General features: G+C 42.8%; 1 protein-coding gene across 2 annotated transcripts in view; it reads right to left on the bottom strand.

Annotated features, from left to right (window-relative positions):
* CD2AP (CD2 associated protein) overlaps positions 1 to 11,441 on the bottom strand; it is a 76,852-nt gene extending 65,411 nt beyond the window's left edge. For both annotated transcript variants that reach the window (XM_054279508.1, XM_054279510.1), the window contains exon 1: positions 11,281 to 11,441. In XM_054279508.1, the coding sequence (XP_054135483.1) occupies positions 11,281 to 11,284 (4 nt within the window). In that variant the 5' untranslated portion in view covers positions 11,285 to 11,441. The remainder of the gene's footprint in view (positions 1 to 11,280) is intronic.
* Between the last annotated feature and the right edge of the window lie 15,491 nt (positions 11,442 to 26,932).

The following is a 26,932-nucleotide window of genomic DNA, read 5'->3' as shown; positions in this document are numbered from 1 at the left end:
CTCACAAAAATAAGTGTGAAACTGTGGCTTATCTGAGAACTCTTTTTACAAAGTCATTCCCCTGAAAAATAAAAAATTGTATTTAAAGTTTCCTTTCTTCTGTTAGGACTTCAAACTACTATAAAAGCTTCAGCTTCTCCTGCAGATTTTTTTTTCAGGAGTCTCCTAGCCAAAAAGGACATCATGATCATAGCCCCAGGTTATGAATTCAAGAGTTATCAAAACAAGAAAATCTCTGAAAGCCTTTTGGGTTTAAATGAAAACTCCTTTTACGCTCTGAAGAAATGCAGAAATGCTTTGACAGACAGCCTACAATTTGGCACATCTCTAATTCTGAATGACAATTAGTACTTGTGCAAACATGGCAAGAATCTGGCTTTGAAATAAATTTACAGGAACTTAAAAACATTATTTGGAGCATGCACAAAGTGTTCCCTTCATCTGTAAAAACAGACATGATGCAAGAGTCTGAATGGTCCCAGATTGGTATTTTGCAAAAACCACAAAATATGCTTAGCATTACAACAGGAACAAGTGTTTGTATCTGACTCCATGCTGTCAGGGCATACTAACTGTGACATAAAGTTCATTTACTTTTTATTGTGGACATTTTAGTCAAGACAATAAACTGAACATCTGATGGAAAACCACAGAAAGAAATCTCTATGCAATGGATTTCACAAAAGCCAGTCAAAACAGCAAATGCTCAAAGGCACCCTACAATCTCAATCAGACAGTTTTAAAGGAGGCAAAATTGTTTCATTAGGTCAGTTATGTTCCAAAAGTTCAGAGAGCAAGTCCTTCAAATACCTATTTCCACATCTATTTAGAAGGATTTAAGTAATTATTATTAAGATCATTATTTCATTCTGCAATGCTTCCAATCACAGGAAAATAGGGTTTGAAAAGACCTCTGGAGTTTACTTATTCCAAACTGGTCAGAACAAGTTTAATCCCAAAGTCAAATGAGGTTGTTCAATGCTTTGTCCAGCTATATTTTAGAAGCCTTGAAAGGATGGAGATAAAACAGCTACCACAAGCACCTTTTCTGATACTGAATTCTCATAATTTTTCCACATTATATTCAGTGGGAATTACCTCTGTCCTAACTTGCAGGCATTGGTTCATAATTTTTCACTGTGCCTCCAAGGAGAGTAGGTTGTTCTCTCCAGGCTGCACCTACTCCTTGCACACCACATGCATCAGCCTCCCAGCCACCCTCAACTCTCCAGTTCAGTGGCATTCCCTCCGCATGTGAGGGGAAGGAGGAGCAAAACTGGACACAGTATTTTAGAGCCTGCCTGTGAGTGCCAGGGAGTCAGGAACAACCACTTCCCTGGACCTGCTGGCTACTGTCCTGCCCGTGCCCCCTGGCAGACAGTAAGGTAGTTCATTACTACTGCAGCACACCAATCATCCCCCACCTCATTCACCGGGGAGTTTTTTTAGGTACCTGGTCATAATCTTGAGCATTTGAAGAAATCAGTGTTATGTGAGCATCCCTATGTGCCCATCCTCCTGCTTCACTCCCAACAGTTCTTCCCCTGTACACCCATTTGGCTGAAACGTGCCAGAAGAGCAGCATCTCTAAAAGTAAGAGCTGTATATATTTTATTTTTAGATTTTTTTGTAGAGTCAGCACTGAAGCACTCAAATCTCAGTCCTTCCAAGGAAAAGACTTCAGGACTGCCCCAACACTTACCCTTCTAACCTGATGGCTGGCTGATCACCAAATATGCAGCTTGGAAGCAACTACAGCATGTGCTGTGTGTCACAGAGGTAATTGATAGTACCACCACCATTGGTATTTGAAGAATTTGAGAAGGAATCAGAGGCCTTACAGGAGTTCATGAAAAGCAGTCTGGGATAGCAGAAAAGCAAGGGATAGCAGTTGCTGCCATCAGGAGACAAAGCACCTGAGGCAAGTTCACAGAAAGCCGACCCTCACCTCCACTTCTCACCTCCACTGCTCTCAACACAGTCACTTGAAGGAGTAGTTTGGATTTCAGAAACACAAAGGAAATACTCTTGGTTGTTCCCACACATTCACAAGTACAGGCATAATCCTGGGAACCCAGCTACATACACAAAAAAAAAAAAAAAGTGAAATCAAGAGAGAAGAGTCAACAATACAACCTTAGCTTTTTCTAAGACCAAGGTCAGGATTTACCACTTCAGTCTGCTCAGAACTGAAAAACCAGGATACAGCAGTGAACAGCAGGATCCAGCAGCTCTGTGTTGATGGGAAATCAGTCCAGTCTCCTTGCTGCATGGAGATGGCAGGGTGTGCCTCATTGTACTGACAGCATGTCTCCTGTTTCATAAACAGCTTTATTTCATCTGCTGTTCATCCAGCCTGAGGCTTTCTGTTACTGGTTATCTACCAGAGCAGGTTTTCTCCTACAGCCTACACATTAGAAGCTATTTACTTTACAATCCATACATATACCTTATAGTTCTCTCTCAGCAAGGATGAAGTGCTAAGACTGAACAGCAAACTCTTGCCACAAAATAAGCATCTAGTAAGGTGATGAGCACATGAAAACAAGAGGAAGCAATTTTATACACTCATAATTGTGCTTTTACTTGACAACCCCACACAGTTAATTTTTATATATACATCCCTGTAGCACACAATGATATAAAAAATGCCTTGAAGCTCTCCTCAAGCTGCAAAGGGTCTCAACTGAGATAGTTTCCAATTCCCCTACTTCCTGATCCCACATCCTTATTCAGATACTGGTAGGCTGTAAAAGCAGACCCCGTTATACTTAGGCTTCTGATAATGTGAATGTGTCAATGTAGTGGTTTTTAGTATAATCTTCCCCTTCACAGACACTCTCCTTCCCTGTGCTGAAAGATGAGATGTATTTTCAGTAACCTGCAGGTCAGGCAAAGGAAGCCCTGTATTTGATTTGCAAGAGCAAAACAGCACAGTTCATGATAATTTATCCTTAATTAAAAGGCTACATTCTGCTGTTTGCACTTCTCAGGAAAATCTGCTGCCACTTTATCTACCATACCCAGGAGAGCATGGGATTAACATACTTGCTTTTATCTTCATGGCTTCAAAAGCCTTGCTCACCTCAGCACTTCCACTGCCCCACTTCCAGCACAGAATCTCATTCCACCTGGCTTCTGAACAGCACCAACTCAGCTGAACACAGCAAGAAGCGTTGCTTGGGTCATTGAGGTTTCAAACAAACAGCCCACGACTCACCCTACAGACACTCATGCAGCTTGTAAATCCAGCTAATTTTGTCAAGTCCTGTACCAAAATCTCTTAACAAAACAATATTCTTCACTGAACCTCTTCAGAAAGGGAAACAGACAGGCTCTGCTTTTCTGGAACGACTGCTTTAGTCACTTACAGAGACCAGAGTTTGACAGTGACTCCAATCTGAGGCTAAAGCAGTGACCCTGCATGGTCTCTCCCTCCTCATTCTCATTTCATCACCTCTTCCCCTGCGCTGGTCCCACAGTTGTGCTGCTCCAGGGTGTGTCAGTCTAGCTTGCTGCCAAATCAGCCAGCTGGTTCTCTTCCAGCTGGATTCAGCCTTAGCCAGCGTCTTGGACTAGATCATTGTATGGACACGTGATCACTAAACCTGCCAAAAGGGGTGATTAAAGAACCTGATATCTGCATTATCCAGGGATTGACCATACCAACAAATGATGGATCTAGCATTCCCCTGGCAATTTTTTCTAGCAATTAATAACTTCCCTGACAGAAACATTTAGATGTTAAAATGAGTGCAAACAGCAATGTGATTTACCTCAAGTTTTAGGCAGGCTTATTCTACTTAATCTTGCATTTACTGGTTTATGATAGTGCTAAAAAAGCCAAACTACATAAAAGCATTTAAGTGATGGGAACATTGCAAGTCCAGCCCAAGTGCAAAAAATCAGGATAGAGAAGAACAGATGCATAGCATACTTTTACATACTGTGCTCAGTCCTCTTCTCTATTGAGAACAACCAAAACCAACACCTACAGAAATACAAAAGGCACCTCAGTAACAGGTTTTAGCTGTTTAGAATCTATTTTCTCTTTAAAGGTATTATTAAATCAATAAAAAAAATTGCAAATTAGAGGTACAGTTTAAAAGGAACATTTAGCTGGCTTAAAATGGATTGGGAGGGATTAAAAAAACCCTTTAAAGATTCAGAAAAAGAATGCTGTGAAATAACCAAATCATCAGCACTTAGGGAGAACAAATAATATAGACACACCGAAGAAACTTATGAAATTATAGCATGGATCTAGTGCAAAGTAACTGCAGGTTAAAACAGAAACGGAAAAACACTCTACATTCCCTGACTCCTGAAATTCAGTCCCATCCACTCTCTTGCCCAGGAGGTAAGGACTGCAGCCAGTGAGGCCATCCAGCTTGCTGCCATGATGGCCAAGCTGGCACAGGAGTTTGTCCCCACCAGGCAGCTCAGCTCCCAGCAGGGCTCACGGCCACTGGAGCCAGCCACAGGCACTGCACAGCCACAGCAGCAGCCTGGAGTTATCTCTGAAGCACAGCCTGGAACTGCACCCACGGTGTGACAAGGGAGATTATATGCAAAGCAGCCTTCAAACAAATCTGTTCATAGCTCAAGGTGCAAGTTCAGAGTTAAGTGATGAGATTCTTCCCCACTTCACAAAACTAGCGGTTTTATTTCTTCAAGCAGCAAAGAGGGAGACCCTTCTCCCTGAGTGCCAAAGATGCATTGAGAAGAAACAACTTGAAATATTCTGACAAGAATGTTTGCTTTCATATTTTTCCTGAAAAATGAAGAAACAGCGCAACTTGGGGAAATAAAAACACACTAAGAGGAATGAAGGTACATTGGTATGTTACCAATAAAGCCACAATTGAACTGAAGAGCCAAAACTGGAAGATAAAAAACTTCTGTTGTGTCCAAACTGACAAGTGCTGTAAGTGTGCTGCAGCTGGTGCCAGTAGCATCCTCATCCTCCTCCTGCAGCCATGAGCTCAGTCTCAGTTTTTGGACAGCCAGCCTTGCTGAAAGCTGATTCAGGAAGACAGGGAAGTTTCAGATTATTTGGTTCACACAAGCAAGGGAAGAGAACAATGCTTATTAGTCAGAGGTAAGCAAAGGCTCAGACTTAACTTCAGTGCCAGCTTAAAAAGATCAAACTATATCCACAGTCAAAAACATTTGACAAAGGCCAATCACTTAGTAACTTTATCAAGGAGGCAGAAACTGATGACTTAAAAGTCTTCTTTAAATAGTAAGTCAGGCAAGTTTCCAGGAACTCTAGCAAAACTGCTTTATTTAAAATTAAAGTAAAAATCATTAATAACTGCCATCCACAAAAACCTCTTCACAGCTGCTGCAGAAGCAAAAATAATGAGATTGCCCAGCACTGCTTAATTCCAAAACCATTTGCCTCTAATGACAAAATGTACCATGTTTACAGGGATTTATTTACTGTTAAGAAACAGTGCAGTCTTAAGCCATTTAAATAATTTAAAGCAACACTTCATCTAGTTAAAACTAGAAAGCAATAACATTCACTTTGAATTTCTTCAACAAATGTCAAATTTAAACTCAATCTGCAATCACAAAGTTCTTCAGCACTAAGTGGAAAGCACCTGCAGCCCTCATCTGCAACACCACAGCTCAGCACTGCATAAACTGCTGAAATTACAAGAAAATGCTTCATTTTTTAAATTATTCAAAATATTATATTCTAATTTATTCTGCTGAAAGCAGTCCTGGCCTAATACAGATTTCACAGAAAGTTCTGAGTTGGAAGGGACCCACAAGGATCATTGAGTCCAACTCTTAAATAAATGGCCCACACAGGGACTAAACTCATAACCTTGCTGTTTTTAGCACCAGGCTCTGATGAGCTGAGCCAATCTCAGGGTCATGAGCATATTATAGGCAATAAATATTCCTTTAAGAAAAGTGAACTTAATATTCTAAATTACCTCATATTATACTCTCTACAGAGTACATCACCCCAAAGTGGAAAGATTAACTAATTTGGCACACAGACACATCCTGCAGTTTTTCCTTCAGCCTGATTTAGGACTCTGGCAGTGGCAAGACTTGAATTTTTGTTAAAAAATATCTACAGTGCATCCTTTTCTTTGTTCAAGATTTCTGAAAAAGAAATATTTCATACTGATTGTATCTGAAGAATGTCAATTCTGCATGGAAGTAGTGAAGTAAAACACAATCCCACCCAAAAACTCTTGCTGGCATTAGTCAGAGAAAGTAAATAGCCATGCTGGTGAAATGAAGTCTGAAGTTTATGGCGGGAAACAGGGAATAATTTAGGGTGAAAGGACACTTATAACAAGTGTTCACATCAGAAAAGAGGCAACTGGAAAGGCAGTTTTAGTGCTTCAGTCCGGCTGTCACCAGTACACCAGGACAGCCATGGGTAATGCTCAAGCAGAGTTGTGCTCCCACCACCACAGCACTGGGGAAATCTGTTTCTCACCACCCCACATCCAAAGTAAGGGACAGCAAAGGCTCAGGCATCACCTCCACTGAATGCTGGGAACATTTTAGATCATTAGCACATTCACAACATTCAGAGCACAAACAAAAAAACATCATTATGGAAAGAAAAAGTAGAATGGAATTTAGCTACCTTACAAATTACAGGATGCAGTTAAAAAAAAGACAAACAAATACCCACTTTAAAAGGAGCAGAAGAAAAAGGTTAAACCCCTGCCAAGGCCCAGAACACATTTTAAGTGCCCAGACAACAATCGCAGCTGATAGAAATCGCTACACCCCAGACCCACGAGCAACAAATTTCACCTGATTGACTCACCACTTCTGTCAAGATGATTTGAGACACTTGAAGCTTTTTCATTGCTGCTCTTTCCTAACAAATCATTTTTATCAAGCCAGGTTAAGGGACTAGCAGACCAGCAGTCACATGTGACAGCATCTCGAGGAGGCAAAATGAATGGGGAGAGCAGAGCTGTGGCAGCCGGAGCAGGACAGAGCAGCCACCTCACTTAGCCCCAGGCAGCACAGCGTGCCCGACCACACATTTCCTGTGTTTATGCAACAAAAACCCACTAAGGGAAAAAAAAAAATCCAAACACAGGCAGACAATGGAGAAAGCCCGTGAAGGTGAGGGTAATTCGAGGGCAAGGTCCTACCTAGCTGAAACTAAAGCTCTCAAGAACTATAAGAAAAACAAAAGAAATCAAGACAGTAGATATAGTTCCATCCCTGCACAAAGTTAACTCCTGAATAACATGAAAAACTCTTTTCAACAAGATGAAAAAATGATCAATACTAAAATAACTATCCAGTAAAGGTGACCAGCACCTGGAATGACTGGCACATGATAAAAGTACACGTAGAGAGACTTGTCAGTATGAAGCCACCAAACAATCACCTACCATTTCTCAAAAACACAAAGTCTGGCAGAACAAGGAGCAGTTTCAGGGCAAAAAGACCTCACGCTGAAAGGACATATTTCCCCCACTCATTCCTATATATGCTAAACAGGGATTCCCACTGTCACAGAGAGTGGTTGGCAAAAACCACAAGGCTTTTTTGAGCCCCTCAGGGATGGACAACCACGGTCTTGAACTATGTATAAAAAAAGATCTCGTGAAACCATAAACACCTCTGAGAAAGTTCATAAATCACTTACTGCCAGACTAGGGGTTTTTATTCAAAGAAAAAAAAAAAAAGACACAAAATAAAACTTTCCACTACAAACCTGCCTTCCACATCCTTTTCCTTCCCTACCTGTCTCCACAGTCAGGACTCTCAGCACAGCAGTTCTTACATTCTTGGGGGAAAAAAACCCAAAAAACAAAAAAGGCAAGAGCTGAGCTGACAGATTCTCTAGCACCTTTGGAAGCAATTTCTGGTCAGTCTTCACCCAAAGCCAGGATCCATCAACTCGTCCCAGTTACTGTAATTTGGTTTCCCAGTACCTTAGGCATGTATCTTCCAGAGTCAGTTTTACATCACCCTCCCTTATGGTTTTGTGTACAATAAAGAAAATGGTAGTACGAAACCATTTTCTTTATTGTACACAGCTGAGCACCACAGGTACAGCTGGTCAACACCAGGATCAAGTATCTGAGCGAAGAAGGGTTTAACATCTTGAACTTCTGATAATCATTTTACTCTACAAAATGCACTCAGCTGCACATCCCACCTTACATATTTCCTGGTAAAAATAGCAGCAGCAGCAAGACTCTTCATCTATCCTACCCCATTTGTTTGGGGGTATATGGAGTAGATTTTTGGTTGGGGGATTGTTCTGTGAGGGGGTTTTTGTTTCTTTTTGAATTGAAGAGCAAATCCTAAAGTAATGTTCTAACAGGTTCTTTGATACTACTGAGGAATACTGAAACTGCCACTGTTTTCACAGCAACATGTCAAAAGTATTAAGTCTGCTTACAAAAACCTCCTAGATTGTTTTTTGTTGCCAACATGAAGCTAGCAAAAGGCATCACACAAGTTTAATGTTCACTGAACTTACTCTGCAGACCAAATATATTTATACTTATTCTGTTGGCAATGAAGAAGTATGTCTGGTTTCTTAAAGTATCCCAAAATTATAATTTTTTCTGAAGAGAACATGTAGCAAATTCAGATATACTAACCATGGGAACCACAAATCAAAGTCTGCACAAATTTTTGGAAATAAAAAAGATGGGAGGGTGCATATAGCTAAGAAGATACTGACAGATGTTCACTGGATTGCAGTTTTCCACTGTGGCAATTTATCAGCTGCTGCTGGAATGTTTTCTTCTTAGTTATAAAGCCATATGACAGTTAGCTGGAAGCTAACTCCAAGTTAATATCAACCCAAGTTAATATCAACCCAAAACAGCAAAAGACAATTCAATAAATAAAGTCTTTTCTACCTAGAACATCTGAATACATTTTTTCCCTTTAATCTGTTTACCAAGCTGTTTCTAGAGTCATACACACATGATTACTCTAGTGCAGAAGGTAGAGAATTATAATGACAGAACTCAAGGGTGTCACTGGACATTACCAATAACTTTATATGGTCTTGTGTGTGTCACCTCTGATCACATCCCCCTCCCCATCCTTCAGACGCCTGAATGGCACGTGCTCTTGAAACATTAATTTCCAGCTACCAGAAGAACATGAAAGAACTTGTTTCCAAGGCATTCTGTACTTCTGCCCTTCTCCTTTTGGTTCCTCCAGAGTCATACTGGCTGTTCTTACTTCTCCATAAATCTCAAAAATCCTTGAGTTCATCAAAGATACCTCAACACTCCCCTCTAAGCCACCTCTTACATGTAAAATCCCTTCCACAAGCTGACATAAAAGGCAATCTCTTATCAAAAGCCAACTCTACCATGAGACCAGTAATAAAATAATCAACTAATGACTTCCCAAGATAAATTGGGAGGCAACTACTAATTACAGTGAGTGCAGAGCACACTACAGTTACTTCTTTTTCCACTCTTACTTTTTTGTTTTATTGTACATTCCTCACCCCTTTGGACCACAATAAAGAAATACTTGAAAATCTGAAAAAGGACAATACCTTCAGAGAAAATCTGTTTAAAAGACTCTGAGGTTATTCTACACTCCTTTCTAGAGTCTGGTCACCATCGTGGCAGGAACTGTTCTGTAACTGCACATACACACAAATTGTTATGGTAATAAATAACCCACACAACAGCAATACTCAGTGTGTGCACCCACTCAGTTCAGTCATATCTAGAAGAGTAATAACATGCTCATTATGCTCATGAGAAGAGGATTTCCTTTAGAAAAGGAAACTTAAGGACAAAATACATAAAACCATGTCATAGAATAATCACATACAATCATGAACTGGACTCAGTCCCTATACAGTATTCCTAACTGTACTAATTGAGTATACTAAGGATTTTAATAACACAAACCTACCATAGGTCAATCCTGAGGTATTTCTCATTTCAGTATTACAGCCTGAGTTCAGTAAGTTTAATTAGCACACTAAGCCTTTATGCTTTAGGAACTACCATCACAGGCCGCTATAACGACCTGGGCAGACATTTCTCACTTGCAAACAAAACAATGCAGCCCGAAAAGAAATTAAGAGCAAGTCTTACCTATTCTGAATAACCACAAAAAGCATCTAAAAGTGAGATGTTTGGCTTCTACCAGAATTTAAAACACTAATTTCATTTTCTATTTTCAGATTTCATCTTAAGTGTGCTTTGACCTCATAAGACAACTTCCACTGAGATGAACACACTGAAAGCAGATCTTGATAATCAGCAGAACACCAGCCAGGAGGAGCGCTTCTCGCTTCACTAACTGCACGTTTGATCTGCACACCGTGCACTTCTTCATTCCCACGCACAACGGGGAGGCAGAAAGGCTATCCAAAAGCCAGGTACCCTTCCACTGAAAAAGATTTACTCCCGCTCTGATGGAGCACGTTTGCACAGAGCAGCACAAGCACAGCGGACACTGAAGCCCAGCGCTGCCACCCGCGCCCTGCACACCCCCTGCATGAGTACAGCGGCGCTGCACAGCACAGCACAGCAGGGTGGAGGTGTGAGAGACACACACACAAACTGATCCGCACACACTTCTGGACCCCGGTGAGGTCCGAAATCTCTATGAAGGGGAAGTCGCAATAAGCAAAGAGGGCTCTCAAGAGCGGTGTTTAAGTTCACACGTTGATACTTCCCCATGCCGACGCTTACACTAAAAGCCAGACCCATCACAAATGACTGTTCCCAGTGTGAACCTGAACTGGCACATCCTGAACACAGGAACATTCCCAGGGGTTCCACACTCACTCTCTTTAAAATACAGTGAGTGCTTCCGCCTTGGTGGAGAAATGGGCGAAGGCGCAGCTCAAATTGACGCTGAGTGGGGAAAAAAAAAAAAAAAAAAGGCGAAAGGGCTGGATTTAGCCATAAAAACTTTTATGCTTCACCAAGCCGCTCCCTCCAAGCAGCACCAGGCATTGCTGCACACCTACCTCGCTCTCCCCACGGAAACGCACGGAACCCCCCGCGCCTCCTCCCAGCCCGGGCCCCTCCGCAGCCCCCGGGGCCGGCCGGGCGGGACGGGGCGGCCCCGGCCTCTCCCGGGAGGGAGCGCTCACCGAGCACCTGCCGCTCTCACCGGCCCGGCAGCTCCTCCACCGGTACCGACACCGCTCCCGCCCTGGGCATCTCGGGGGCTGCCTCGGGCCCCGCGCCCTCCCCTCACACAAAGGGCGGGGAAGGCGCCCCCGAAGAAGCGGGAAGAGGGGGCCGGTCCCGCCGCCTGCCCCGCCGCGCTCACCCATGCTGCGACCGCCCGCCCAGGCTCGGCGGAGCAGCTCCGGGTCCCGCCGACACGCTCAAGCCGGGCACTGCGGCTCCATCCGTGGCGCTACGAACGTGGAAGGGGCGGCTCCGAGCCGCGGGCGGCCCGGGGCAGAGGCGCCGCTCGCCCGTCCCGTCCCGCCGCTCCCGCTGCCGCCGCAGCCGAGCTCGGGCACCGGCGGCTCCGCCCCGCCCACGGCGGGGGGCGCCAAGTCCCGCGAGAGCCGCGCGCCGCCACCGCCCCCACGCCGTTGCCAGGCGGGGGTGACGTCACCGCCGCGGCTCCGCCCACGGGGGAACTCGCTCCGCCCCCGGGCCCGCCCCTCAGGGCAGGCCCCGCCCCCGGCACACCCTCATCGTCCCCCTCGTTAGACCGCGCGTCAGATGTCTCATCCGCCTCTCAGTGCTCCTCTCATCACCGCCCTCATCAAATCACCCCTCATGACCCCCTCACAGCTCCTTCATCACTCCCCTTCACGCAGTCACAGAACAGGACAGGTCAGAAGGGACCGCAGTGATTCTACCTCCCTGCTCAATCAGAATTACCCAGAGCACATGGCACGGGATTGTGTCCAAACAGTTCTGGAATATCTCCAGTGAGGGAGACTCCACACTCTCTCTGGGCAATCTGTGCAGTGCTCAGTCACTGCACCGTAAAGAAGTCCTTCCTCATTTTCTGGTGGGACTTGCTGGGATCAGTTCCTGCCCATTCCTCTGGTGCTATTGCTGAGCCATTGGAGCAGAACCTGGGCCCTGCTCTGAACCCTTCCTGCAGAAGGGACAGACCAGGATGAGGCCCCTCTCAAGGCTGAACAGCCTCAACCCCCTCAGCCTTTCCTTGTAAGAAAGATGTTCCACTCCCTTCATCATCTCCATAGTATCCACTGGACTCCCGTCAGGAGCTCCATGTCTCTCACAGAGCCCAGACCAGGACACAGCATTCCAGATATGCCTCAGCAGGGCTGAGCAGAGGTGCAGGATAATCTCTCTGATGTGCTGGCAATGTTCTTCCTAAAGCACACAGGATTCCTTTCACCTTTTTGGCCTCAAGGACTCATGAACAGCACCATCCCCCTCACCACTCCCTTTTCTGCTGGGGCCACCCCACATCCCTGCCCTGCTTCCCAGCACGAAGTCCTCCTCTTCCTCTGGGGCTGGGGACACCCCACATCCCTGCCCTGCTTCCCAGCACAAAGTCCTCTTCTTCCTCTGGATCTGGAGCACAAATCTTAGGAGGAAAGGCTGAGGGGGCTCAGGTTGGAGAAAGGTTAATTCACAGAAAGATTGATTGCCCACTGGAATGGGCAGCTCAGAGACAGAGTCTCATCCCTGGAGGGATGTTCAGCAAGCAGTGGATGTGGCACTTAGTGCCAGGGTCTAGCTGACCTGGTGTTGTCTGGTCACAGGTTGGACTGGATGATCTGAGACATCAACCTAACCATCCCCTTGGCCAATGTCATTAACATCACACACGTGTCTGTGGGCTTGTGCACTGCTTTTGAAGAGTTTATGGTAGGGGTCTTTTTTGTTGGGTGGTTGTTTTTTTTTCTTCAGATACATGTAGGAAAGTGCTCCAAGCTATATCAGGCTGCCACTGTTTAGGTTTTTGTGGGAAACTCAGGAATGAGTGAAAAAACTACTTAGAACTGAAGAAATTTAAAGAAAAAACCCTGACCCTGAGGCCAAAAGGACAAGTAAACATGGTCTGGTTTTGATGAAAATCAGGGGATGTAACACAGCAGGGCTCTCTGAAGTGAAAATATTCCCTCTTTTTGGCTGCAGACATCCTTTTATGAGTGGTTCCAAATGAGCTGTTTCAGCCAAGCTCAGGACAAAATTAGCCTGAAAAGAATGTCAAGTATTTCCAGGAGTCAGCTTTTGCTTAGCATCTTTCTCATGGCACAGAAAGGGAAAATGAGTCAGATCATGAGCACTAAAGACACAACATGAAGTCTGATAGTATAAACCACTCTATATCACATTTTATTATGGTATTTTATCTGCTTTACCACACTTTGAGGCAGGTGCTCCCATTTTTTTCAACTGCAGAACAGAGAATATACAAGTTATAGAATTTCCTTGAAGCAGGTGCAGTGTTTTGCTGATAAATGGCCCCATGATGCTACCTTTAAAAGGAGAATTTATTTTTTATAAAGCTACAACCCTCCTGCACCCCCAGATTTAAAGTACTTAATAAGAAGAGGAGGTCCTCTTCTTTCCTTCTTTTCCTTTTTCCTTTCAGGACTGAAAGGAAACATCAGCCTTAGAGTGAAGTCTCTTCCAATAAAAATTCAGAAAATAGCTTCCATGAGAATAAATTATCCTCATCTGTCTAATGTATCACTTTTTTCCACTTCTTTTATAGAGCTATGTGCTAAAAAAGAAGGATAAAGGATAAGAGGAATTATAATTTTTATCTGATGTAGCAGGTTTTACTTTATTAAACTCTGCCACAAAGCCAAGTGTGCGTGAACAAGAGGTGAGAAATAAAATGTCAATAGTGTACATGTTTAGAGAGCATTGAGGGAACTCCACCCACCCTTCTTTCTGGAAGCAATATACATGTTTAAAAAGCATTGAGGGAACTCCATCCACCCTTCTTTCTGGAAGCAGGCCAAATCTCATTCCCGTTCTTATGCACTTATGCTGACACAGAGCTGCCTTTGCCCCTCCCTTCACCCTAGAACAGACGGGAGAGCAAAGCCCTGGTTCTTGGTTCTTACACTGTGGACAGGTAAAATACTGGCTTTGTGAAATTCTGTTTTATTTCAAGATGCCTTGCTAACTCTGGCCAGGTCTAGCTCAAAGCTTCTTAGCAGCCTGAGTTTTATTCTGAGCCATCTGCTCCGATGGTAAAGCACCAGCATCTGCTGGTCCTGTGCCTCAGCCTCCATCCTCTTTCCAGCACCAGTGAGGCAGAAATGGGATGGCTCCTGGGGGAGCCCCTGTGGGGGCTGCTGAACTCCAGTCTCTGTCTCTGCGGGCCATGCTGCTGAATCCATGCCCTGCAGCCTGAGCAGTTTTCTGTCTGGTGCTGGGCTGTGCCCTGTGAGGTGTGGGGCACTGGCAGCTGTGTCTGTCCCACGCTTTGCCGAGTCTGACAAGACTTCACAGCACTGAGCTTTGCAAAAGTGCAGGAGTCTGCTCATGTGTGACTCAGAGCAACATGGGGACCTGTATTAAGCAATCTCATATGGGTGCGCAATTGTAACACATGTAAAGAAAATACATCTGTGCCAGCCTATTGACTATTCTCACTCAACTGTTAAATCACGTGACAACTTCTTTCTTTTCTCTATGTCTGGTGGCATGTGTTAAATGCTTATCTACTGAAAATTGCCTTCTAAATCACCTACAATGAGTTCCTTCCTCATTTTCCACTTCAGTAAAAGCTGAAAATTGTAATGAGCCATTTTCCCTTGAATATTAGTCAATAATTGGTATTTATGCAGTCCTTTGAAAATAGTTTTACTCATATTTGCGCAGATATACAGGGAACACTGGCTCTTGCTTTTTATTCTGATTTTCCTTTCAGTTCCAGGCATAGAGAATTGATATTCTGACTGTATGGAATTATAAAAGTGCATATTTGTTTCAGAGTATTTTCAAATCCAATTAGGTTCCCAAAAACAACACAATCGTCTCACAAATTTGTTCAAGAAAACTTTTTTAAATGACAGATTAGCATTTTAAGTGTTTTGTGATTAAGCTTAATGGAATATATGATTAAGCTTAACGGAATATCTGAATTTCTACCTTGTTTTTGAGAGAGGAATAGTTGTGACATACTTGCAGATCAAGATAATATCCACTGTTAACATCAGTAACTGCTATAATTTTATTTTGCAAGAGAGATCATTGTATAGTTCCTGCTATGCAGGTTTATAACACAAGAATGATACAATTTGTCACCACAAGAACTGATTTATTTTCTCTCACAAAAAAAAAACCAAACAAAAAACAAACAAACAAACAAGCAAAAAACTAGTCTTTCCCTACTACTTCTACAGTGAACATTTCATTTGACCTTTTTGCCACTGTGGTCATCTTAAAACTACTCCAGTATTTCCAAATAAAGAAACCTAAATCAGGAACTTTCAAAGCTTCTCTCTAGAGTGCAAAAAATAAAGGAACTGACTTTTTTTCTCCCCCCCAAAAAAAGTGTGTCAGCTGTTACCACACAGTGGTTTCATGCACTTCTGAGTGGCACATGCACTGCAATAATTGTATATTCCCCTTTAACCAAGTAGTTGGTTCCCAAACATTCCAGCTGAGTTGATTTTTCATGTTTTTTGTTCTCCAATGAATTTTTCATTGCAGCAACTTCTTGCACAATGACATCCATAGAAATTGACTGGAAGCAAGCAGCCTCAAGGACTAAGGATTTAAACAATCTGGATGGTAAAATTTCACCTTCTCTTTTCAGCAGCAGATCTTACCAGGTAACAACAGCACTGGAAAAAAAGGGTTGTGTTGAGAAGTTTAAAAATTTTAATTTGGATGAGCAAACTCCCTCTGCTGGTTTGAAGAAGCAGCAGATATATTTCATTTAAAAACATACAACCTGGAAAAATATTCATTCAATGCACACAGTACTTTTCCCTTCACTGCATAATCAGTGAAGAGTGAATCTGTTTATTCCACAGAAGGAGGCAGGACTCTTATTTAAAAAAACAAGGGAGAAAATATAAAACCACAGAGAAGGGGGGTTTTGTAAATAAAAATTGCATCAAAATGCAGATTTTCAAGCAAGGGGAAAAAGAAGGTTGCATACTAATATTGAACCTTTTTTTTTTTTAACCTGTTATGGAGGTAGTTGCATGGTCTAGGGAAGGGAAAGGAGCTGGGGAAGGCTCTGGAGCACAGGTCTGATGAGGAGCCGCTGAGGGAGCTGGGAAAGGGGCTCAGCCTGGAGAAAAGGAGGCTCAGGGGGGACCTTCTGGCTCTGCACAGCTCCTGACAGGAGGGGACAGCCAGGTAGGGGTGGACAGAACAAAAGGAAATGGCCTCAAGCTGTGCCAGGGGATGTTCAGACTGACATCAGGAAGAATTTCATCAGTGAAAAGGTGGTCAGGCACTGGAAGGGGCCACCAGGGAGGTTGTGGAATCACCATCCCTGGAACTCCTCAAGGGAGACTGGATGTGGAACTCAGTGCTTTGGATTGCTTGATGTGGTGGTTTGCAGTCAAAGGTTGGACTCAATGATCTTGGGGGTCTTTACCAACTTTAATGATTCTCAATTCTCTCATTAGTCAAAGAACCAAAGCAAACTTTGTTTTTCCTGTTCTTTCTACCCTCTGCAGACACTCCATTAGGGACATCTTAGCAGCTACACAGGGTCACAGGCTGGACCCTTTGGGTACAGCACAGCTCCCTCCAGCTGGCCAAGAGCGCTGGTCAGAGTCTGCCTTGCAGATGATTGCTAAAGGACGGTGGAAATTGGACACAGCAAGGATCACCAGAATACAGCCAGTGATAGTAAGGAATTTGTGGGGCTGTTTTTCTGGCTGTTGAAAGAATCAAGTCCCAGTGCCATATCTTTCAAAGCATGGAATGTGGGTCAATGCTGATCTATAAGAACTCTATAAGAAGTCATCTGCAAATAACTGCAAATGACTTTGTAAACCAACCATATTTTGGGTTCTCGCTTATTTGGCTAGCAACCAGCCAAAATGAGGGATGCTGGAAGTTTATCCTGGCTTCATTTGTCTTTAACTGGAAACTGTTGTGACAACACCACAAACATGGTTTGTTTTTTATTGGTTAAAATCTTAGTTGGAAAAGTGGAGGAACATCAGCCAGCGGAAACAAATTCCTCTGTCCTTTGTTTCAACCACTCTTGGTATATTTCCTCCACTATTATCAACCTCCTCAGTCAATCACATTCTTTTTCCTATAATCAGTTCAGCCTTGACTAATGAGTACTGTTCCTTTTCCTCATGTCATTTCTTTGCCACATGTCAGAAGCTCCATTTTGCTGGGCTGAGAACAAGACAGGGAGCCAGGACAAGATTCAATTCTGTGGTGTCATTGTAGCATATAAATATACATCCTTCAAATAGGACCCTATGCTGATTTAAACATTGCTGTAGATGACAGCTTGTCCTGTATTAAATATTTTTGAAGCTCTGAATGAAGTATTAGAAATGTCACTCCTGCACGGGTATGGAATAAAGTACTTGTAACTGTTGAATCATGAAAGAAAAGAGCTGGGGGAGAGGGAGCCGTTTGTGAAATTCAGGCTAAATACAGGCAATGATTAATCGTGTTTCTGCCATGAGGCCATTACAGCAGCAATCTGACAGAGGAGTTGCCTAGCCTGATGACAGCTATTATGTTTTTTCTTTGACCTCTCTTCTGAGGATGCAATTCATTTATACTGGGCTATTACAACTAATTAAAACAAAGCTGCAAACAGCAGGGAGTGTGTGGAGCAGCTCCATCTGCATTATGCTGATAAAAACCAGTTCACATGGACATGCAGTCATTAACATGCAACCATATGTGTAGCTGTGTGTTTCACAGATATTCTGTTTGATTTGAACACCGGAGAGTTTTCATCTCATAGTTTGTATATCACACTGTACTTAAGAAGAAGCAGAAAAAAGCAAACTGCTTTTCACTGGATTTTTTTTTCTCTTCTCTAATAAACAACCATCTACCTCCTTCCTTTCTAGGTACATTTGGCGTTTTGCATTTGTATTATGTCCCTTTGGCAGCCCCTGCTTGGGATTTCCTTATATTAACATTCAGCACAAAGGAATCTCATCTTCAGGGTCCAATGGGCTAATGGTTTCCTTCGGCATCTGAATAAATCAACAGCTGTGGCCTTCAGCCATTTTGTCTTTCCAAAATAAAAGTGACGGGAAGCTGCTTGTTGTTGTTGTAACAGTTCTCACACATGCTCTGCGAGCAGGATACAAAGCCTTTTTTCTGCATAGATGACTTCACACAAAACAGACAGCATTAGAAATGTAATTTTCCCCTCACTCCGTCAGTAAGAGCAATGTAGCCCAACTTGAAGTGATCAGAAGATAAAAAGTTTGCTCAGAAGTCAGTGAGTTTTATTAAAACATTTGATTCATAAATACTTGTATCACAGTAAATGCACACACGTTACATATGTGCCTACATTTCTGCGCCACAGGCAGGATGATGGTGTCAACTGAAAGTGCTTTTTTATTCAAAGGCAGTCACTGATACCTGTACAGGCCCTATGTGCTGGAAGTTGTGCTGTGGTTGCCAACAGCAGCTGAGGCACTGACACAGCGACTGGAATGTGTCACTCTTTGACACTTAACTTCTCTCTCCTGTGCTGGTTCTGGTGCTCATCTGATGGTTATGCACAGTAAGTTCAATTTTGACATCCAGCAGGAAAATTTAAAGCAGGGAATTTTTAGTCTTTAGAGCAGTGTGGACTTGTAGTTGAACTGTGTCTGATTGGAATTTTTAAAATTCCAAATAAAACCAGTCTATCACCAAAAGGCTGGATCAGGTGCAGAAACTCTGCACAAACTACTTGCACTCAGGGAACTATTTTGGGTGTGATTGTCTTGTGGAGTGGGTTTTGTGGTTTTGTTGTGGATTGTTATTTAATGGAAGTACAGCAAAGACACCCCCTGAAGGCTCCGGGACACAAAGACACCGAGAGCTGTTGGGAGAATGGGATGTGAGGTTACCTGTAGGTTTACATTTTCCTGCATTGATTTGCCTAAGCTGACAATGCCATGAGCAGGGTGCTGCCATCACTACCGCAGGCTCCCACAGAGAGGCCAAGACAAAGCAGTACAAACACACTTCATGCCTTAAGCTCAGCACAAAGCCTCTTCTCTCTTCATCCTCCAACAATGTCAGATTGTCATTAATTTTCTTGAAACTGGCAGCCTTTTTGTGAGTGCTGTTCAGGCACTTTTGAGTTTATAAATAGCATTCCCAAAGGGCAGTCATTCTGTATGTCTGGGGAATTGCTTGAGTTGACCAAATACCCACTGTTAGAAAATTCTGTAATAAAATACGATTTCCCCTGACAATTACACACTCTCACCTTCAGTTGTACCAGCTGAACTCTGTGTGCTTGTAGAGTAGATGCTTCAGTAGATGCTCCTGTGAAATGTATAATTATTCCCAGCAAGCTACTAAATTTTACAAATTAATGTTTCCTGCATTTTTGGTTCTGAAAGTTATTATGTAAATAACAACTGACAAAACCATTAGGCATTACTACAAAGAAAACATTGCCCAGTGCTAGAAAGAACACACATGCTTGGCCATTCCCCCTGCTTGGCCCCAGAAAAATAAAGCCCTATAGATTTTCTGTTGTCAAAAAAAAGGCAGAATTATTATTGGATCGATTAAATATGAAATATTTTCAATGAGAAGTGTAAGCTCTCCTCTTAGTATGGTACTTGTGACTATGAAGAAGGGCCCCTTGGCAGCACTTTGAAGGCTTTCACTGATTATTTTTTGTTGCTGTTATGCAGAGTAAGAACTTAGATGTTTATCTACATTCCTGCAGGCTTGTATATCCTCTCCCTTGGGGCACTGATGCCTGATGCCAAGAATACACATCAGGTTTTCTAGAGAGGCAGCAAACTGAGCCAAACAACAGACTGAGCACTTCAGGAGCACCTGATTGCCTTATATTTTCCCTCCTAAGAAGTTAATGTATTGAGGATTATTCATTTTACCACAGTGTATTCCCTCCCACAAAAGCAGCAGAATATGAGTTTTCTGTTTCACTCATTGGCTACAAGTGTAAATTTTGACTCTGTAACCCCGCTTCAACTGATACCAAAATCTCAGCCTGAAGGAGGAAAAGCAGCTCCTGTTTTGCTTTCAGAGCCAGTGAAGTTAGAGACAAACAGAAGATTGGATTTACGGTCTGATAAGTGAAATGTTTCTGAATTCCCATTCTAAGTGGGATGGTGAATTGAGATTGTTGCAGCTTCTCCTGATAAATGTGCAAAGAACTGCAAGTTTTTTGTTTGCAGAGAAAAACACCACAAAGAAATTAATACAGAATAGTTCGTTGCACTTTTGGACTTGCATTTGCCCATGGGGAAGTGTAGAGGGGAATGTGTGACAGAGAAGGGGAACATGCTCCAGCATGCCCCCGAGTTGCCAAAAGTGTATCATCAAAGGTATTTGCAAACCTGAGTGTTTTTTCTAAGGAAGCAACACTGAACTAAGTCATCAGCTGATTTGTGAGTTGATTACCCACAAATTTGGGCATGGGTAACACATACTTATCCTACCAAAAGTTGAATTCTTTAGCTGACACTCTCCCAAAAACACCCACTGAGAGAAGGGTTTGCAGACACAATGTTTCCTATTCTTTTTCACTTCTCCATCGGTGTTATTTCCAGCCCATACTGGAAAATCAGCATAACTTCTGTCTAATTTGTCCTTATGCTTCGGCCCTTCACATCAAATTCCTTCTTTTTCAGATATTCATGTTAATAGTTATTTATTCCAGAGCTCCTGCTGTATTCAGGAACTCCCAGTCTCCATTCATTACCTTTTGTCACAAACAAGAGGGAGAACAATAGTTTTGTTTAAACACAGTGGTCTGCTAAAAGATCATGTTTTTTCAGATTGAGCTGCTAGAAGATAGAATTGGTCTGATGTGAGGGCAGAGAGCAATGCATTATTGAAGGAAGGAAATTTCCCGTTTCAGCAATTTTTTCACCATAGAATCAGAGCTCTCTCATGCGAAATTAGAATTCCAAAACTTATTCTTGTTCCAATTTGTAATACAGGCAGTTAGTGCGATGAATATTCTAAAAGCCGCTTGCTTCTGGGGAAAGAGAAATTGTTTAAACATTCCATGTTTTTCTTTCAGTGTTTATGTTTGTCTCACGACTTGTCGATAAAGACCAGATTTAGGGACTTCAGTTCTTTTAAAACAGTTCTCTGACATCCCGGGTGACTTCACTGTGATCCCTTTTCTTCTCAAGAGCGAAAAATCCAAGTGTTATTGACTGGAATATTCTTTTGAATTTTAAGATAAACAGTGAGGAGAGGCTCATTTCATCTGCTTTTAGGTGCATGCTTCAGCTACTCTGCTGATGCAGATTCACTTGACAATCTGTGGAAAGGAAGAAGCAGGCACTGATGGTAAACAGTTCTTCAGATCCTCAAATAAGTGCCTGAATGATAAAAACCCTGGAGAGGTGCCAGCATCTTTCTGGTGGTTGTGGAGGGAAAACACACCACCACCTTAGACTTGACTAAAGTTGGATAAAGCAAATGCTCTATCCAATACAAATTCCTTTTGCAGCATCTCTGTGTTAGTTTTGCCTTTAGGTTCTGCTAAACTTCTGTTTTGCTCGCAAACAAAATCAGCAATGCAGAGTTACATTTAGCTCATGACTAAAGCTTACAAGCAAGACTGCTCAGAATCAATAGATACAAAATAGTGGTGGATGTGCTTAGACTGGAAATTAGAAAGGAGATACTATGGCAGAGCACTGCCATGATATTCTGCAACAACATTCATAGAGGAGTTTGGAGAGAAGTGACAGTAATGGTTCTCAGGATGAAGCTTGTTCCTTCTGTCTAATGGATTATTATTCAATGGCTTGCTTTGGTAGCAGGAAAAAGGCCTTGGTTCCATTGTTCCCTAAGTCCATGTATTAATATACACCCATACCGAATGTATGTTTGTATGTGTGTGTGTGCTGTATGTATACAGCTCTTTGTTCATCTTCTAGAAGTCCTGGGCACAAAGGTCACGTTCTTACCAGTCCATGGAAAACAAAGGTCCCAGGCATCTGTGTGCCTTCACAGGCTGATACAAGTACAGTGTGGCTTTCACTATTCCTGTTTTGCCTTTGATGTCCAAACATGCAGGAGCAACTCCAACACAGCACACAGGTGCCAGAGCAAGCTTAGCAGTGCCAAATCTGAGTCCTGGTGACAGCAGTCATGGTAAAGATCTCAGTGAGCTGGCCAGTCTGCAGTCTGAAGTCATAGCATGGAAGGATGGCATTGTTTAGGTTGGAAAGACCTCTGAGATCAAGTCCAACCTTTCACCCAGCACTGCCAAGTTCACACAACCAATAAACCATGTCTGCAAGGGCCACATTTACTCATCTTTGAAATATCCCCAGGGATGGTGACACAACGCCTCCCCTGGGCAGCCTGTTCCAATGTTTGACAACCTTTTTGGGAAGAATGGGTTTTTTTGTAATATCCAGTCTAAACCTCCCGAGTGCAACGTGAGGCCATTTCCTTTAGTCCTGTCACTTTCTGCTTGAGAGGATAAAGCACCCTCCACTTGGTACAACTTCCTGTCAGGAGATGTAGAGTGAGAAGATCCCCCCTGAGCCTCCCTCTTTCCAGGCTGAACACCCCAAGCTCCCTCAGCTGCTCCTCATCAGACTGGGTTTATTAATGGGTTATCACAGTCCCACTTTTCCTCTGTTCCTTCTTCCTGGGAAGGACAGTCTTCTGATTGCTAGAAGGACATCCATAAAAAGAGGCAGGTAGAGGCACAGACCTGCAGTAATGACTACAACTCTCTCCTGCTCTAAAGGGTAAAAAAAAAAAAAAAAAAAGAAAAAAAAGGCTGAAATCTTCTCTCAGCTTTGGTTGTTGTGCCACAATATTGAGATACCCCCCCAGCCCAGGAGTGATGGAACAGTGCTGTTTGACAGCTGCTGATTAACCCCTGTGCTCAAGCAGCAGTGATAGTGCCATACACAAGCCAGACACTTAAACTGTCTCCACTTGTGCAAGCTGTGACCTAGAGTGTCTGTTTCTGTGAGGTGCCAATCCAGCACCTGCCACAAGTGTCTAGCTCAGAGCAAGGGAACAAAGGGAAGTCCCAGTGACACATTTCCCAGCTGCAATCCCAAGGAAGTGTCACAGAAGGACAATAGAGTGCCTCTTCTGCAATGAAAGAGTGGGTGTCATTACAAGACACATAAAATATGCACAGGGCTGAATTTCACCCCACAAAAGACAAGAGACAAAATATGCTTAATTTTACTACACTCTTGGAGTTCTGCTCTACAAGGTCCTTGAAGAAAGTCGTAGTGGGATGAGTGACATGGCAGTATCTGGGAACAGCATTGTAACTTCCATGAGAAAATGTGATGCATGTGATGTAGCAATCACATTCTCCTAGACTGCATTTGCAAAGAGGGAGGGAGAAAAAAAACAAGAGCCATTATTGTCATTTTTACACGGTGACTTCTTTTCTTAGAAAATGAGATTTTTGTTCCTTCTACTTACTTGTTTTTTTCAGTGCAACAGCATTGCCCTATGCACTCCTCAGTCTCCTATTGCTCTGCTGTGTTGCCTTTCATGTGGATTTGGGGTTTTTTCAACAGCTTAATCTCCCTTTTTCTCAATTTTTCTCCTTGTCCTCACCTCCATCTCCACTATTCATCTTTGTTTAAGTTGTGTATCCATTTTTATTTCTTTCTGTAAAACCATTTACAAAAGAGCTGGTATCTAATCCAGATGTCTGTTCTACGTATCTTGCCATTTGCAGGAAAAGCTGATAATTTTTGTAATGAGCTTCAGGATGATACTTGTCTTTGAAGTACCAGCTATTCACCTGCTGCCTTAAAAACCCTCTCAAGTCAGTCCGCAAAGAAGTTGTAAGTCACAAATGTGTTATAACTGCCTGTAATTTTGACTATCTAATTTTATAAATCACCTGGTTTTCATAAAGTAACCTCTAGCCCCAATTTCAGATAGTCTGCATGTGGGAGCACAGCTTGATCCCAGCAGCAGTGGGGCAGTACCAGAGCAGGAGAACAGAAAATCCATGATCTGGGAAGGCAAAGGAGCTCCAGGCACAGATGCAAACCAGAGAAGCTGAAAAGACAGGAGATCATAGGGAGGAAAAGACTGATAAAGAGTTGTAGCCCACACAGCAAATACAGACCAGGGAAACAAAAGCCTTCTCCAGGAAATCAGTGCAAGTGTTGGAGAGGAAACTTACCTCACACAAGAGCTTTGTACCAGATAGATCTGAGCTGAGCCTTGGAGACCAAAGCCTTTCACCTAGGGAAATGGATTAATTTTTGTGTTTGAGGAAGCCATCTGGAAGATGTTGGATTTTCATTTACGTTCTTCATATTTGGAGAATTTCTGTTAAAAAAAATAAATAAGTAAAAAGACATGAGAAAGGGGAGGAAATTACACAATTACTATAACACAAGAAAAACCTGAGCCAATTCACCAAGCCAAAACAGGCCTGGAGTGAGTGGTCTGATCTTTCACAGCTTGCAGCTTTAGGGCATGACAGTTCATATTAAACAAGGGAGAGAAGGAATAACAATAAGGAAGGTCTTAGGGGGAAATTGGGTCTTGGGATAGAAATTATTGAAGAAGAGGAATAATGGTCAAAAAGGGGCTGCTTACTAGAGGAGCCAGAAGAGAAAAGGAGCTTGAGTTGGCTGAAAGGTTGTTGAGAATTGCGTCATCAGCTTTATTTATCCTGGGAGGAGAGACAGGGCTCAGAGTCTGCCCTGTGGGGTGTTAGTACTGGAGACACAAACCTTGAAATTACAGAAGGAGACTTCAAAACATTTTATTTTGTTTATTGCTTAACTTTGGGAGAAGTGCTCCTGATCATTACACGCTATTTTTTTATCTTCTCCATCTTTAACAAGTTGGTGTCATATTTAACACAGTGATTCATTAGTGTGATGGGAAAGGAAATTTTCTCAGGTGTCTGGGCTGGGGCTCAAACCAATTTTCACAACAGTCCTTCACAGATAATCAAAGCCAGCTGTTATGGCTGCCATCCAGGGCCCTGCAGAAATATTATAGAAAAGCTGAGAGAACTTTTATGGTTTACTTGAGTGTTGGAAAAAAGCTGCAGCTGCATTAAGCCCTGTAGAATACCTGTCCCCAAAAAAACCTGCTCCCAAAAGTCCCCCCATGTGGGAAATGACACAGGCCACAATTCTGCCCAGGATCAAACTTTATTCCAAGAAGTACAAGAAAACAGTACTAGTCCAGCCCAGGAGGAGAATCAAAAGGACTTAATGGAAGAAGAGGAATCCAGCAACAGGCAGATTTTAGAAAAACAGAGTTTAGCCCAGTAGGAGCGGAAGGCTGCGGGTTACTTCTTCAAAATATAAACCAAAGCTTCTGAGTATAGTTTTTGCAAAGTGCAATCAGCCTATGACAGTTTATTGTTTTTCTGAGAAAGCTTCCTTTGTCCTTGTCTTTTTTCTACAACAGATATTTATAGAAATTGTAGTCATAAAGTTGCTAAAAGCACTTCCTGTAAATTACATAAAGGTCTGTCTCCCAGTATCACAAGGACCTTGTGATATCACCAGCTTCCCAATACTTTTCAGACCTTTTCTTACAGAATAGAAGAGCTCTCTGGCTGGTACCATACACTATCCATGTGCTCAAGGAAACCACTTGCCTGTAGGAGACAGTCACTGGCAGACAGTAGCTGGAGCAGTAACTGCAAGTGGTTCACATTGTCAGTGGTGGTCTTGTTGGGATTTTCAGATCTTTAAAATATTTTCTTGAGCTGCTTTTTCTTCTGAAGTTATTTATGCAGATTCACCAGCATACTCCATGTTGTTCATTTTCCCTGGAAAAAAGTGCCTGTGATTGTGGCCTCTCTTTAATATCCATCAAAATCTTGTGTGATTCACTCAGTATTTTCACAGTGAAGTGGCTGTGCACCTTCTGTTTAGATCTAGGATATGTTCACCTTTATGGATGAGAAAACCGTGGCATATTCCCAACAAAATTAGACAGTTTAGAATACAGAACATTCTGAAATAAAGCTAAAGTGCCTGGGTTCATTTTATATCCAACTGAGCATAAAATGGTTGATTGCAGTCTTCAAGAGGAAAACATGAGATTAAAGAATTGATGTAATCTGCATTGTAGTTTGTTAGAAAACATCATGTATTTTAGTGGGCCTAAACATGCACGCTGCCTGAAGTTCAAAGGAAAAGCCAACCATTTTTAAACCAAGCAAAAGATTTAAAAATGTGCAGAGCACAGTTGCATAGTAAACAATTCCATGAGCTCATGCTGTGCCCTTTCTTTGCCTGCCTTTGATGTTGGAGCTCCCATTTTAATTGTACAGACTTGGTCCTGCTGCTTGTGAATTTGGTGGGAAGACCTCTCATCAACTTTGATGCAAAAGTTACTTCAGATTCTTACACGGCTTTTTAGCACAATGAGGCAGTTTTGTACTTTTACTGTGTGATGCAATCCTAAATTCCCCCATGTAGAAAGGAAACAGATCCAGGGCTATGTTGCCCTGACTCTCTGCTCCCAGGGACAGGAAGAACTGCCCCCTATTTTCCACCTATTGTCCTTTTTCCTTTCTTCGCCAAAATGCCAAAAGGAGACAAGCAATGGAGCAAAAAGGATCAATGGAGGTACAAGGGGAAGGAGCAAAGGAAGGACGGGGGCAGAGGGCTGTACTGAGTTGAAACAGCACCGTAAAATCTTAGAGGGGTTTAGGTTATGAGCGAGCTTTGAAGTCCATGGCCCCTGCAATGAGCAGGGACATCCTGAACTACATCAGGTTGCTGAAAGCCCCATTCAACCTGACCTTGAATGTGCCATGGTGCTGGCAGAGGGGAGGTGGCTCTGATGCCTCCCACACTGTGCTGATGCTGTAGCACAGT

The sequence above is a fragment of the Melozone crissalis genome, unplaced genomic scaffold, assembly GCF_028551555.1.
Source record: "Melozone crissalis strain CALT ecotype California unplaced genomic scaffold, PUWL_Pcris_2 ptg000027l_1, whole genome shotgun sequence".
NCBI lineage: Eukaryota > Metazoa > Chordata > Aves > Passeriformes > Passerellidae > Melozone > Melozone crissalis.
The sequence above is the reverse complement of the archived record's forward strand: the minus strand, read 5'-3'. Positions and strand labels throughout refer to the sequence as shown.